Below are 15,124 nucleotides of genomic sequence, written 5' to 3'. Positions count from 1 at the left end.
CCAAGTTTGCTGAGGACACAAAACTAGCTGGGAATGCAAGTTATGAGGGGAATGCAAGGAGGCTTCAAGGGGACTTGGACAGACCAAGTGAATGAGCAAGAAAATGGCAGATGGAATATGAGTAGGTGTGCAGTTATCCACTTTGGCAGAAAAAACAGAAAGGCAGAGTATTTCTTAAATGGAGGGGGGTTGGGAAGTGTTGCTATCCAAAAGGGACCTGGGTGTCCTTGTTCACCAGTCACTAAAAGCTAGCATGCAGGTGCAGCAAATGGTATGTTGGCCTTCGTCGCAAGGGGTTGAGTACCAGAGTAAAAGAAGTCTTGCTGCAATTGTATAGACCTTCAGTGACACATGGGAGTATGGTGTAGAGTTTTGGCCTCATCCAAGAGAAGATGTACTTGCAATAGAGGGAGTACAACAGAGGTTCACCTGACTAATCCCTGAAACTGTGGTATTGTCTTACGAGGAGAGATTGAGGAAACTGGGCCTGTGTGAGAGAGAGTTTCAAGAACAAGAGGTGATCTCATTGAAACTTACAAAATTCTTATAGGGTGGATGTAGATAGAATGTTTCCCCTGGCTGGTGAGTTTAGAACCAGGGGAGATAATCTCAACATAAGGGTTAAGCCATAAAAAAAAAAAAGAGGAATTGCTTCACTGAGGGTAGCGAATCTTTAGAATTTTCTACTCCAGAGGGCTGTGAATATGCTCAATGATTTCTGCCTTGAATATGATCAATAGAGATCTGAATACCAATGACAAAGGATAAAGGATAGTGTAGGAAAGTAGCATTCAGGTAAATGATCAGCCATGATCTAAAATGAATGGTGGAGCAAGATTGATGGGCTGAATAGCCTACTCCTACATTCCTAAGTTTCGGTGGGATATGGCAAGGTTGGAATGGGGCAGCGAACTTGAGTTGACGGCAAGTCCCATTACATTTAATAGTCACCATGGCTCAAGGTGATCTATCCTCTCTCCACAAAGCTAGACAGATTACAAGCAAACAATTGTTTAAACACAAGTTTCATTAGAAAAAGCTGCAGGACAAATAAACCCATCCAGAATAAAATGACTAGAATACAACAGTGCAACTTTATTGAAGTAGTGGATGATTGTACAGTGGGTAGAAAATACTTATGGTAGTCAATAGATAATGCAAGTGGACAACTTTGCTTTATGGACAACAGAAAGTTGATGGATTTTGGCTGCAGCTTTGCCCACATTTGCAAATCAGTCACTGTTCACTTGCCAACAGCCATCCAGCAAACCAGCCACTAGCTCAATTCAACAGCTCAAGCATGCAGCCTTGCAGCAACATTTTGTGCCAGGGGGTGCAGGGTTCATTTCAATCTTTATACAGTAGGAGGCACTTGGATCAATTCTGGTTTTGTCACTATGAAAAATGCTGCAATGACATCCATGTGCACACAATGGATTAAATGTATCAGGGCCTAAAGATCAAGTCCAGATCCAGAAGCGAATGGAGTCACCTTTGGCACAATGGTAGTGCGCTTGCCTAAGTTACAAGGGTGTGAGTTCAAATCCAAGAGTTTGGGGCAGAGAGTCCAGACTGACTGTGTGGCTCCAAGGGTGCTGTATAAATACCCTACTCGGAGATTAAAAAGGGTCACCAACAGCAGGAGTGAATTTCAGAGTTATAACATACATGGATTATAAAGAGCTCCATGCAAATGCTCAATCAAAATGTTTCTAAAACCAGACAGCAACAGGGCAGTGAGAAAAGTTCCACTCAATGGTTCAATAAATAATGTTTTTGTTAATTTTAACCCAGAGGCCAAGCACAGATACTTATACTGTGTGCCTAAAATCTGAAAAATCTCAAATCTCCACCAGTTGTTTGGATGAGATGTTAATATTCACTTCAGACTGGACAAGATTTCAAAATGCTATTTAAAGAGCAGGGGAGTTTTCCTTACAACACATCCCTCAACTAACAGATTATGTGGTCATTTATTGCTTTGTGCACAATGGCTGCTGTGTTTCTCCATAAGGATTATTCTTGTAGGTATACGACATACTTGGTAGTTTAATCAAGAACACAGCCAGTTGCTTTTTCAGCATTGAGCAATATTAAGAGACACTATTTCTGGACTAAAGCAGTTAGCTTACTTGTATTAGGGAAAGATAGGAGTAAGCGGTGTACATTTATATCTATAAATTTAACTTTTCTAAATTGCAGGATACAAGTTTATGCAAACTTTTCAATAAACAGCACCTTTAAAGTTAGGCTGCTGGCTCCAGATACTGAAGTTGCAAAAAAATTGTATTTAAAATCTTCAGCTCATTTGATCATCATGATAAATCAAGCCTAAACTCTATTGCCAAGACTGTGCAAAGGTCAAATAAAGCCAAGATTTTACATTTGCTATCTGGCACTCAGCTTGCTCACACTGGAGAAAAATATTTCCTCTTTCAGGAAGTGGTTGGCACAGTTACTGTGCCATCATTTGCATCATACCTTAGATCTTTCAGGCAAAAAAGGGCACATATCTAAATTGAAGAATTTGTACAGTATGAGGCAAGTAGATGGAAGAACCTCTTTCCACTGGCAGAAAAATTGGTAGCCAGTCATTATGCCATTGAGAAAATGCTAGAATTTATTCTAAAAGGATGTGATAAATGGGCACTTGGATAATGAGCTGATTGGGCATAGTCAACATGGATTTATGAATGGGAAATGATGTTTGACCAACCTGAAGTTTGAGGATGTTACGACCAATTGATAAAGGAGAGTTGGTGGACATGGTATACTTGAATTTTCAGAAGGCTTTAGATAAAGCCCCCCACAGGAGGTTGGTTAGCAAAATTAAAGTACATGATAGGAGGCAATGTACTGGCATGGATTAAGGATTGGTTAACAGGCAGAAAGCAGAGACTGGGAATAAACAGGTCATTCTCACATTGGTAGGATGTGACTAGTGGGGTACCACAGGAATCAGTGCTTGAGCCCCAACTGTTCACAATAGACATCAATGATTTGGACGTGGGGACCAAATGTAATATTTCCAAGTTTACAGATGACAAAACTAGGTGGGAGTGTGTTGAGGAAGATACAAAGTGGTTTCAAGGGGATTTGGACAGACTTGGGGAGTGGGCAAGAATGTGGCAGATGGAATAGAATGTTGAAAAATGTGAGGTCATCCAATTTGACAGGAGGAATAGATCTGCAGAGTATTTCTTAAACATTAAGAGATTAGAAAGTGTAAAAGTACAAAAGGGACCTGGGTGTCCTCGTCAGTAAGTCACTGAAAGCTACCATGCAGGTGCAGCAAGCAATTAAGGCGAGCAGTATGTTAGCCTTTAATCGCAAGAAGATTTGAGTACAGGAGTAGTGAAGTCTTGCTTCAATTGTATAGAAGCTTGGTTAGACTACACCTGGAGTACAGTGTGCAGTTTTGGTCCCCTTACCTTGAAGATATTATTGCCAGAGGGAGTGCAACGAATGTTCACCAGACTTGTTCCCACAATGGCGGAACTGTCCTATGGAGAGATTGGGGAAACTGGGCCTGTATTCTCTAGAGTTTTGAAGAATGAGCAGTGACCTCATAGAAACCTACAAAATAAAGGGATAGGCAGGGTAGATGCGGCTAAGACGTTTCTCCTGGTTGGGAAGTATAGAACCAGGGGACAATTTCAAAATAAGGGGGAAGCCACCTAGGACGGAGATGGAGAAATGTCTTTACTCAGAGGGTTGTGAATCTTTGGAATTCTCTATCCCAGAGGGTTGTGGAAGCTCAGTCATCAAGTATGTTTAAAAGCAGAGATTGACAGATTTCTAAATACCAATGACATAAGGAGATGAGAATAGTGTGGGGAAAGGCATTGAAATGGATGATGAGCCATGATTGTATTGAATGTGGGGCAGGCTGGATAGAAACAGGAGTAGGCCATTTAGCCTATGTTTCGAGGCTCCTAGCCAGAACACATTCAAAGCTAGTTGGCAAAAATAAATCCAGGGAGTTATGAATCAGAAATGTTTGACCAGGGTGGTGGAAGCAGATTCAATAGCAACTTTCAAAAGGGAATTGAATATACAGTATGATGGAAAAACGAATAGGGTTATGGGGAAGAGCAGTATCAATTGGATGGTGCTTTCAAAGAACCAACACCACATTATATGATGCTATGATTTCTGCTGCTAAAACAGATAGACCTCTCAGCTTGAGTTTGGCTATATGGGATGACGACTAATGTTAATTTGGGAATTTTAGAAATGGTTCAGAAGATCCCTTGGACAACCTGGGAACTAACTCTCCCTTGGCAGGTTTTAAATTGGTACTAAAATTGCAAATCGAGTGCAACTGGAGTGAGTTTGTCCACAGCTAAGTAGTTTTTAAAATATGCTTCAAAGTGGGAGGTTATTTATACCATTGCTAAAAAAGGTTGCTATAGTCTTGGGAGACATCCATGTCTGCTTTACTGGCTCTGCTCCTTAGAGAAGAGATTGATTGCAAGTAAGGTTGTTTTACCACAATGCTTCCTGCTTAACTATGAGTCACCCATCAGCTGACTGTGCCAGACAGCACCTTGGATGGTTCAGTAAATGGTGTGCTCACTTCACAAGCTGCAGAGAATAGCTCCACCCCCCCCCCCCCCCCCAAAAAGGCAGCTGCTTCTAGATCAAAGTGGAACCCTGGCCATGTGTTAAAGCTGCTAACTGACTCATTTCTAGTGTCTTGCCCCATTGGTAAAATGGAGTACGAAAATGAGACACTCTGGTTTGCAGAAGGGAAAGATTGCTAATTAAACTTCAGGCTCTGATTTCCAATAGTTTGCTGCACACTTCTGTAAATTCTATGCTTGTTGCCAATTAATCTTTGTAACAGACCAATCTTCTGAAGGAACGTAGTGCAATGCTACATAAATTCAACAGAAAAATTTAGAATAAAGAGTTCCTTTCAGAATAAAATCTGAAATGCAGACATGGTCATAGAACCCACATTTGCAGCAAATGAGGGCAATCCCAAATTGCAACCAGGAGCTCTGGGCAAAGATATTGCTAGCAGGCAGATGTTAGCTCTAATCAGCATAAGAGAGAGTCTGGAGCCAAAACCATTGTCCAGAAGTTAGTAGTTACAGCAAGATGACTTTCCCCATCAATTAAGAGGGGCAACAGCTAGGAAATTTCACTGCAGGAACACAGAATGCAACACGACAGTTCCTCAGCAAGAGATAATCAACTGTACCCAGAATTAAGCAATGTATCTAGAATTTTTACAAAAAATCCATTAGGTTTTGAAAGCAAATGCAGCAGCAATCTGCTCAGTACAAGTTTTGTTTCAAACAGATCCTGCAGTTTTGGTGCAAGTGTCACCCAAGTGTGATGCTGGGATCAGACACGAGAGCAAGGATGATGCTCAATTGTTGCAGGAAAAAAAAAATAATGTCAAGGATGAACTTTATTAATAGCTGATCCTGCTGGTCAAAAAGTAGAATTGGAACCAATATTCTGTCACATTAGAATATTTGCTTTAGAGGCAAAAGCAAATATTGCAGAAGTTGAAAGTTGGGAGAACAGAAAATGTTGGAAACTCAGGCAGCTGAGTTAGTGTTTCCAGCATTTTCTGCTTTAAAGATAAGTGTTGCAAAATAAATTCCCATTTGCTTCAGATCAAATCATTGCGGCCTTCATAAATGTGCAAGTAGTGACCAGTGTTACAGTTGAGATTTGAACTAGGACTTCCACATTCTCTTCAGAACAGTTGTACATGTTTCAAGGTGCTTTTCCTCCTTTGGTCAGGAGTCTGAAGTGCTAAGAGCAGTGCTCAGTGGCACTCAATGTAGTGGGTTGACATTGTCATCAAGAGATACTGATAAATTTTAGTTAATGCTACAGTCAGCAGTCAAAGATGGAGACAGAGGGACAGCTAGAAAGTCAGCCCTTAGCTGGTGAAATAGACCATAATTTGCTGCTTATATTCTTCAGGTGGTGTGGGCTAGGAGAAAGGGAGGAAAGAAGCAAAATCCAAAAACAGTTGATACTTGCAAACAAGGCTTAGTTTAGATTCCTTTTCATGAAAAAAGCATAGCATTATACCAAAATGTTGGACAATTCAATATTGCAGCTTGCTTTTAAAATACAAAAATTTTAAACTCCCTCAACAAATGGGAGACATCCAAGTATGATTAAAAACATTACAATATTTAGTTGCTATCAACACAAGGCAAGAATATCCATTTTGGGCATTAATTACACTAGTTTTCAGAAGAACTGTTTACTCAAGTTTCTGCTCACTCACTTGCATATTGCCAAATACATCTTTCATGAACCAGTGCAATTGGGCAATGTTAGAATGTAGTTTAAAAAGTTTTGCATTAAGAAATATTCCTCTATATTCAAGGGTGATAATGTGGTGCAGCTTACCATTGCAGAAAATAGTTGTGACCAGCATTTCTAAATCAGAGTGTCATTGAATATGATTAACCAATTTTAAATAACTGAATATAAAACTCACCACTATACACCAAAGTAAATCATGTGCCTTTTCATATCCTTGCACCACAAAACAGCTCAACTTGGAGGCTCCAAAATGGCCATAATTATAATGGCAATAATTCAATCTGGGGCCATAGCCAGTGTGGGTGGGGCCAGCTTCTAAGATTTAAACACAAAACCTCAAAGTTTTTGCCCTCAAAATCCCTCTACTTTTTGCCTGGGTTTGGCCAAATTGTGGCAGAAACCCCAGGCCGTGAACTCAACTAGGCCAATTACACAAGTTCTGTTCGTAAATGTTTCTGCACTGAAGGCTAGTACAGGTCCAATATGGAGTGTAAACTCCTGAGAAATCATTACCTGATTTAAAACTGGTGTAATTCTATTGCTCAACTGCCCTATTCTCCAGGATTGCAAATGAGGCAGACACCTCCAGCACATTTCTGGGATCAATGGAAGGTTACACACTCTAACTTAGTGCAATACACAGATGCACTAAACCATGTAAATTGGACGCAGGAGTCCAGGTACAGTCCAAATAAATGAGCAATTACTGCCAAGAGATGCTTTCAAAAAGTACTGGGTTGTTGTACATTTGATGAACCATGTTGGATACAAGTATTTGAATTCCATCCTGTGGTCCAGGACTACATGCTGAAGGATGCATTAAAGCTTTGCAGGGGCAGCTGCCACAATGGTCAATGGGGAAGGCCACTGTGCAAGGCAAGGCCCCCCTGCCATAGTATACCCGAGGGGCTGGAACTGGTGTAAATCCCCTCAGGCTGTACACAACAAAAACTTTTTTTTTTTTGGTAAGTAATGCAGATGTACATTGCATATAAAATGGAATGGCAAGAGTTGGGAGGCACCTCATGTTTGGCATTGAAGGAATCTGATCTCGATAACAGTTCAAATTTGACGTTTTGCAAAGTGTAATGTATTTTCAAATTGAGAATATTTTTGGGAAAAAAATTTAAATTCAATCTTGTGGCTAGTTGAATACATTGCCTTTTCACTGTTTGGAAGCAGAGTTGGTAGTTTGACTTGAGAACAAGGGGAGCTTTTAGTTTGGCCACTGGTGAAGTTTTAACTTGAAGCTGATTTTACAAGTGCAATTTATCCCGAACAAGTTTCGTAATAACTTTTTAAAAGCACGCTCAAACATTTATTTGCTTTTCAAATCTCTAAGCTGCAAATTTTAAGAAGTTTTACTCAGTGGACAAATGTTTGCCAAGTGAAATAGTAAACAGTAGAACCTTTTCAAAAATTCCTACATTTGCAAGATTGTCCTCCACTAAGCTACACTGACTTGCAGCCCACCCCATAAACTCACCAATATTATCCCACTTAACCCTCCCCAATTCATCTTTTGTGGAAATGTACACTGAGCTGAAAAATCCTTGGCCATAAACCTCTGCATAAACTTGCCTCACCCCATACCTGCCATCTCCATTAATACTCTGCTGGCAGTTTTAAAATTAGTTAACCCCCACAAATGCTGAAAGGCATCTAGGACCAGTGAAAATCTAAATCATAGGTTCAACTGCCCCTGCAATCTTCCACCACATTCCAAGTGGGGTTGGGGGGGGGAGAAAACTAGCGAGCAATACTGAATATACATTATCAAGTTTTTTTGCAACCAAGGTAGATATTGTTCCTTGTAAAATTTGATGAGGTCATTTAGTTTGGAATGACTGGCTTTACGAGCTATGCTACAATAAAACCCCTGCTTCAAATTGCACTACCTCCCCTAGGAATTTAATATACCTGAGTAGAGTAGCAGCTCAGGTTAGAACCTATAGTGTGATCAGAATACCCCATTTCATACAAAATTTCTCAACTGTCAAAATTGGAGATCTGTGGGCATGCAAAACAGTTCCATATCTGGGTTACTTACAGTAAAGAAAAAAAAAAGTTTACCTGTTTTGATGTTAGCTTGATCAGTGACCCTTCATATCCCTGTGTGATAAAGATAGATTTCAATTATGGAATTTATACAATTGAGATTTAGATTAACATGTTTAAAATTCATTGTGGGATGAGAGTCTCACTTATTGCCCATCCCTAATTGCACTTTAGCTAACTGACTTGCTAGGCTTTTTTTTTTTAAAAATGAAAAATGTCAACCACATTGCTGTGGATCTGGAGTCACATGTAGGCCAGACTAGGGAGGGATGGCAGATTTCCTTCCCTAAAAAAAAACATTAGTGAACCAGATGTTTTATTTTTAAACATCAAATTGAAAATGGTTCCATTAGACTAGCTTTTTAATTCCAGATTAATTGAATTCAAATTTCAGCATCTGCCATGGTGGGATTTGAACCTGTATCCCCAGAGCATTAGTCTGGATCTGATTTACTAGTCCAGTGACATCATGACACTACTGTAAAACTGGTTAAAATTTAACCAGTTCAGTGCCAGTTGAGATTAAATAGGCAGTTTCCAAAACATTGCAATACTAGACTTTCAAAATACAAAACTTTTCAATTTCTATAGCTGAAATTAGATTTGAAAGTGGAAGTATATGGTATGGAACAGATTCCAATCAGCTATCCTAAAATCTAAACAGCCAACTGTACACATTTTAAAACTGAAAACAAAGTTTGACAAGTGCAGACAAATTGCATTTATGGTCTCAAGCTTTTAAAATATTCAAATTTTTGGACAACTCCCTCCCATTGGGTACAACCCAAGACTAATGCAGAGACCCAAAGCAAGTGACATTTACTTCTTCAAGCACATAGTTGCACAGTTGGAGACTTAATGGACCAGTTGATTGCAATAGCTTAGGTTTTACAATAAAGCTCATATAATGTATTAAGGTTGTGCTTATAGGGGCCGTCCTAAACTTCTCTCGTTCTCCCCAATTTTGAGGGGATGGGCAAAGAGGGTTACCAACTGGTCAGCAAATCCTTTCACTAGGATTATTGAAATGGAAATCTGTGGCTCAGTGAGTAGCACTCACTACAACAGTTCAGAGACTGCCGCACAAAAGTCTTGGTGGACATACCAACATCATACTAAGGGAGTGCTGCGCTGTTGGAGGTTTTTTTAGTTGTTTTAGAGATACAGCACTGAAACAGGCCCTTCGGCCCACCGAGTCTGTGCCGACCATCAACCACCCACTTATACTAATCCTACCCTAATTCCATATTCCTACCACATCCCCACCTGTTCCTATATTTCCCTACCACCTAACTATACTAGGGGCAATTTATAATGGCCAATTAACCTATCACCCTGCAAGTCTTTGGCATGTGGGAGGAAACCGGAGCACCCGGAGGAAACCCACAGACACAGGGAGAACTTGCAAACTCCACACAGGCAGTACCCAGATTTGAACCCGGGTCGCTGGAGCTGTGAGGCTGCGGTGCTAACCACTGCGCCGCCCTTTTGAATGAGATATTAAACCAAAGACCTCTCAGGTGAATGTAAAAGATCCTATGACAATTTGAACAGCAAGGGAGAGTTCTGCCTGGTGCCTTGGTCAATGTATCTCAACCAATATAAACAGTATCTGATCACCACCACATTGCTGTTAGTGGGGCCTTGCATGCAAGCTGACTGCCACGTATCCCCAAGTCACATAGGCTATACTTCTAAAACACTTCAAATGGCTGAAGTGCTTTGGGATATCCTTAGGTTGTGAAAGGCACCAAGATCTTTCTTAAAAGAAAAACTTAGTACCACAGTCAAAGAGACCGATAAAAAGGTTCGGTAAGTTAAAGGCAAAATGCAATTTGAAAAGCGCCGATTAATTTAACTGGAACAGAGTTTAGGACACATTGATTATGCTTGCTCTAAAAGTTCATTTTGCTTGGAGAGCCCAGCTGTACATTAAACAATGGGAATTTCCAATCTTGAGCAAGAACATTCATCAAACTGCCCACAAAAGCTGCTTTATCAACCTATTTACACATGCATTGCTGTTGCAGTAATACATCAGACAGATTAATTCAAGGATACATCACAGGTCTTTTATATCAGTCTACCAAACAAGCTTGATGGCCCTGATATTGCAGTCAGTGGTAAAGCAAGAATGCTTGGCAGCAACCTCGAAGAAAGCTATGTTGAAATCTAGCGATGTGGTGAGAGCTCTAACTCTCCACATGCCACCAATTGTAGCATTGCTTAATGGGAATTCCCAGTGAACTGTAGTGATGTCAAGCTGTCCAAATGATCAATCACACAACACAAAAATAGAAGTAGACCATATGGCCCATTGAGCCTGCTCCGCCATTCAATACAATCATGCTGATCTTAGGCTTCAATTCCACTTTCCTACATCACACAAGAATCCTCAGGCAGCCAATCTGGAAATGAAGTGAATAGCTCTAAACAAACCACTTTTTTTTTATATAAAAAAAGAACCAATAAAAATTGGGATGTGCATCTGGGGTTGGTAGATGAAACAAGAGTATTAAAAATGTCACCAGTAATCAAGAATTTTAGCCATGTGAAAAGATTGGATAGGCTAGGGCTGTTTTCTTTGGAAGAGGAAATTGAGGGGAGATTTAATTGAGGGATAATATTGAGGGACCTGGATTGAGTGGATTGGAAGGATCAATTCCCTTTAGCCAAGTCACCAATAACCAGGGGATATAGGTTTTAAGTAATTGGTAGAAGGAAGAGGGTTAGTCGGAGAGTTTTTCACCGAGTAGTTGGGGGTCTGAAACTCACTGCTTGAAAAAGGGCATTAGAGGCAGAATCTCTCATTGCATTTAAACACTTGGATATGCACTGTAAGTGCTGTCACCTGCAGGGATATAACCATTGGCCACAAGCTAGAAAGATTAGGCTGGATTGCTTTTTTTGGCTGGCAGATATGGGCTGAATGGCCTCCTTCTGTTCTGTAAGTTTCCCATGTTATAATTAATCATAATGGAGACATTTAACATTCTGTAAACAAAAATTAGCTTTCAAGGGCCAGCTTGGTTGTTCAGTGGTTAATACATTACTCAGATTGCCATTAAAAATGGTTACAACTCTGAGCAGTTTAGTGTAATGGTGTTTAAGGTGATACATTAGAGCAGAAATTGCCAGATCAATTGATTTCACCGATGACCAGCTCACGGTGGGGGTCCACAACACAGCCGGTGGTGGGGTGGTGAATGAGACAGCCCAATTCAGGATGTGTATTAATCTACACTTGCACTAAATCCTGAAGCTGGGGTCAGATGCAGAGGGGAAAACAAATGGTGCATGCTGAGAGTTTGCAGAAAACCACCCTTACAAATTTTGGGCCATCCTTTTGAAAGGGGTGCACTTAATCCAACAACTGACCTTCAAGATGCCTTAAAATAAAAAGGGACTGAAGTGAGCCTACGCTCCAAGATTTTAAAACTTCAGTGCCAAATACCATAAACTCAAGCAGCGCCCAATTAGTACTCCAAATTATAAATGCGCTCGGAACACAAGCCAAAATATGGTGCAAGATTAACAGTTCATGGGAGGCCATTTGGCCCATCATGTCCAAATCCCACTTTCCAACTCAGTTTGTAGCCTTGTAGGTTTCAGTATTTCAAGTGCATATCAGAGTACACTTTTTTTTTTTTAAAAAGTAAAATGTTGAGGGTTTCTGCCTTTACCACCCTTTCAGGCAGTGAGTTGCTGATCCCCAACACTGAAAAGAATGTCCCCTCAAATCTTCTTGCCCTAAATCTAGGCCACCTGGTTATGGACCCCACACCCAAGGAGAATCAGACTTTCCTATACACTAAGTAGTGCAGTAACCAGAACTGCACAGTATGCCAGCTGTGGTATAACTAGAGTTTTATACAGTTGTTGCATAATCTCCCAGCTCTTGTATTCTATGCTTCATCTAATAAAAATCAAGTATCCCATATGCTTTCATGACCATTTTATCTACTTGGCCAAGCACTTTCAGGGATCTGTGGACATGCACACCAAGGTCCCTCTGTTTGTCTACATGTCTCAGAATTCTACCAGTTATTGTATATTCCCTTGCCTTGTTAGCCTTCCAAGTGCCTTCCCTCACTTCTGTACTGAAGTCCATTTGCCACTGTTCTGCCCACTTGACTAGTCCATACATCTTCCTACAATCTACAGGTTTCTTTACCATCAACCACACAACCAATTTTTGTATCATCTGCAAAACTTCCTACATTCAAGTTCAAGCCATTGATATACACCACAAAAAGCAAGGGACCAAGTACTGAGCCCTGTAGAACTCCACTGGAAACTGCCATCTAGTCACAAAAACACCCTACCATTACCCTTTGCTTCCTGCCACTGAGCCAATTTTAGATCCAAAAGGCTTTAATTTGCAACCAATCTGCCATGTGGGACCTTTTATCAAAAGCCTTGCTTAAATTCACAGACTGCATCAAATGTACTACCCTCATCAACCCAAAAACCTCAAAAACCAAATTCATGTTAGCCAGACACCATCTTCCCTCACTTGACTGTCTGATTAACCCGCATCCAAGATTTATCCCGTCCTTTTAAAATTCCCAATAATTTTTGGTTAGACTGACTGGCCTGTAATTGCTTGTGTATCTTTTTTTTTAAAAAAAGAGTGGTACATTAGCTGTCCTCCAGTCCTCTGGCACCACACTTGGAGCCAGAAGGGATTGAAACAAATGATGGTCTGAGCCTTCACCATTTCTTTTCTTGCTTCCCTTAACATAGGATATATTTCATCCAGGCCTGGGGATTTATCCCCTTTCAAAGATGTTAAACCCCTCAATACTTCCTGTCTCAATATTGTCCACTCTGCCAAGGAAGGCCAATTTCAACGGGTTAAGAATGGAGCTGGGGCAAATAAATTAGAGTCAAAAGCTGGCAGGAAAACTGTAGATTGACAATGGGCTACCTTTAAAGGAGAGTTCAGGCAGAGTCAAGGTATGTTCCTTCAAAGGGGAAAGTAGGGCAAACAAATCCAGAGCTTCCTGGATGACATAAGAGGTAGAGATTAAGATAAAGAAAAAGCATGCTTAGGACAGGTGCCAGAAGATACTATTGAGAACCTGGCTGAATATAGAAGGTCCACTGGGGGAAGTGAAAAAGCAAAGAACATGGAGACTGGCAGCTAACATTAAAAGGAAATCCCAAAGTTTTCTATAGGCAAATAGTAAAAGCCTAGTAAAAAGGAGCAGTGGGGCTGATTATGGACAAGAGAAGGGAACTACACATGGAGGCAGAAGGCATAGCTGAAGTAGTAAGTGAATAGTTTGCATCTGTCTTTATCAAATAAATGATACAACCCAGGCAATGTTGGCAGAGGAGACAAGTCAAGACACTAGACAGGTTTAAAATTGATAAAGAGGAAGTATTAGATATCTGCTTTAAGTACAGCCAGCCTAAGGCACCAGGACCAGATGAGATGCAGCCAAGGATACTGAGGGAAGGTGGTGGAAATCAGAGGCACTGGCCAGAATTTCAGTCTTCCTTAGACTCAGGGGTGGTGCCAGCAGACTGGAGAAATTCAAACGTTACACCCTTGTTCCAAGAAAAAAAAAGGGCGTAAAGGTAAACCCAGCAATTACAAGCCAGTTTAACTTCATGGTGGGAAAACTTCTAGAAAAAAAAAAGTAATTCAGAACAAAAACATTTTTTTTTTTTTTTAAAATCAAGTCACATGGATAAATGCAAGTTAAATTAAGGAAAGCCAGCATGGATTTCTTGAGGGAAAATCATGTTCAACTTGAAGTTTTTTTTTGTTGAGGAAACAGGGTTGATGAGGGCAATGCTGTTGTGGTGTACATGGACTTTCAAAAGACATTTGGCAGTGCAACAAACTTGAGCAAACTTGTAGCTCATGGAATAAAAGGGACGGTAGCAACATTGATACAAAATCGGCTGAGTGACAGGAAACAAGGTAGTGGTTAATGGATGTTCTGTTGTTCGGACTGGAGGAAGGCTTGTACTAAAGTTCCCCAGGGAACAGTGTTGGGACCTTTGCTTTTCCTGATATATTAATGACCTAGACCTTGGTGGACAGGGCACAATTTCAAAGTTTGTGGATGGTACAAAACCTGGAAGCATTGTGAACTGTGAGGAGGATAGTGTAGAACTTCAAAAAAAGGACAGACACGAGTGGTTCCAGGGATGAGGAATTTCAGTTATGAAGATAGATTGGAGAAGTTGGGACTGTTTTGCTTGGAGAAGGCAGAGGGGTGATTTGAAAGAGGCATTCAAAATCATGAGGGGTCTGGACAGAATAGATATAGAGAGAAACTGTTCCCATTCATGAAAGGAGAGAGAACAAGAGGGCACTGATTTAAAGTATGTGTTGAGAAGCAAAAAAAAAAGCGACACAAGGAAAAAGTTTCACGCAGTGAGCAGTTAAGGTCTGGAATGCATTGCCTGAGAAAGTGGTGGAGGCAGGTTCAATTGAAGCATTCAAAAAAAGGGAATTAGACAGTTTATGAAAAAGAATGTGCTGGGTTGGAGAGAAGGCAGGGGAATGGCACTTCGGGAATTGCTCTTTTCGGAGAGCTGGTGTGGACACAATGGGCTGAATAGCCTCCTTCTGCACTGTAACAATTGTGATTGAGGTTCTACCTCCCTGATTGTGCATCACCCCTCGTGTAAATAGACATTGCAGTCGCAAAGTATTCGTTAGCCACTGATCTTTGGGGACCACCACTAAAAACCTTCCTCCAGCCTGAACATCCATTAACCACTACCTTGTTTCCTGTCACTC

General features: G+C 40.7%; 1 protein-coding gene across 3 annotated transcripts in view; it reads right to left on the bottom strand.

Annotated features, from left to right (window-relative positions):
• The window catches only part of LOC137350635 (RNA-binding protein with multiple splicing 2), a 91,022-nt gene that overhangs the window by 43,326 nt on the left and 32,572 nt on the right, over positions 1-15,124 (bottom strand). For all 3 annotated transcript variants that reach the window (XR_010969466.1, XM_068015401.1, XM_068015402.1), the window contains exon 3: positions 8,377-8,415. Coding sequence is in view for 2 of the 3 variants with exons in the window: in XM_068015401.1 (XP_067871502.1) it covers positions 8,377-8,415 (39 nt within the window). In the remaining variant the exon portion in view is untranslated. The remainder of the gene's footprint in view (positions 1-8,376; positions 8,416-15,124) is intronic.

Source organism: Heterodontus francisci, chromosome 35 (assembly GCF_036365525.1).
Source record: "Heterodontus francisci isolate sHetFra1 chromosome 35, sHetFra1.hap1, whole genome shotgun sequence".
NCBI lineage: Eukaryota > Metazoa > Chordata > Chondrichthyes > Heterodontiformes > Heterodontidae > Heterodontus > Heterodontus francisci.
This window is presented reverse-complemented; position numbering and strand designations above follow the sequence as displayed.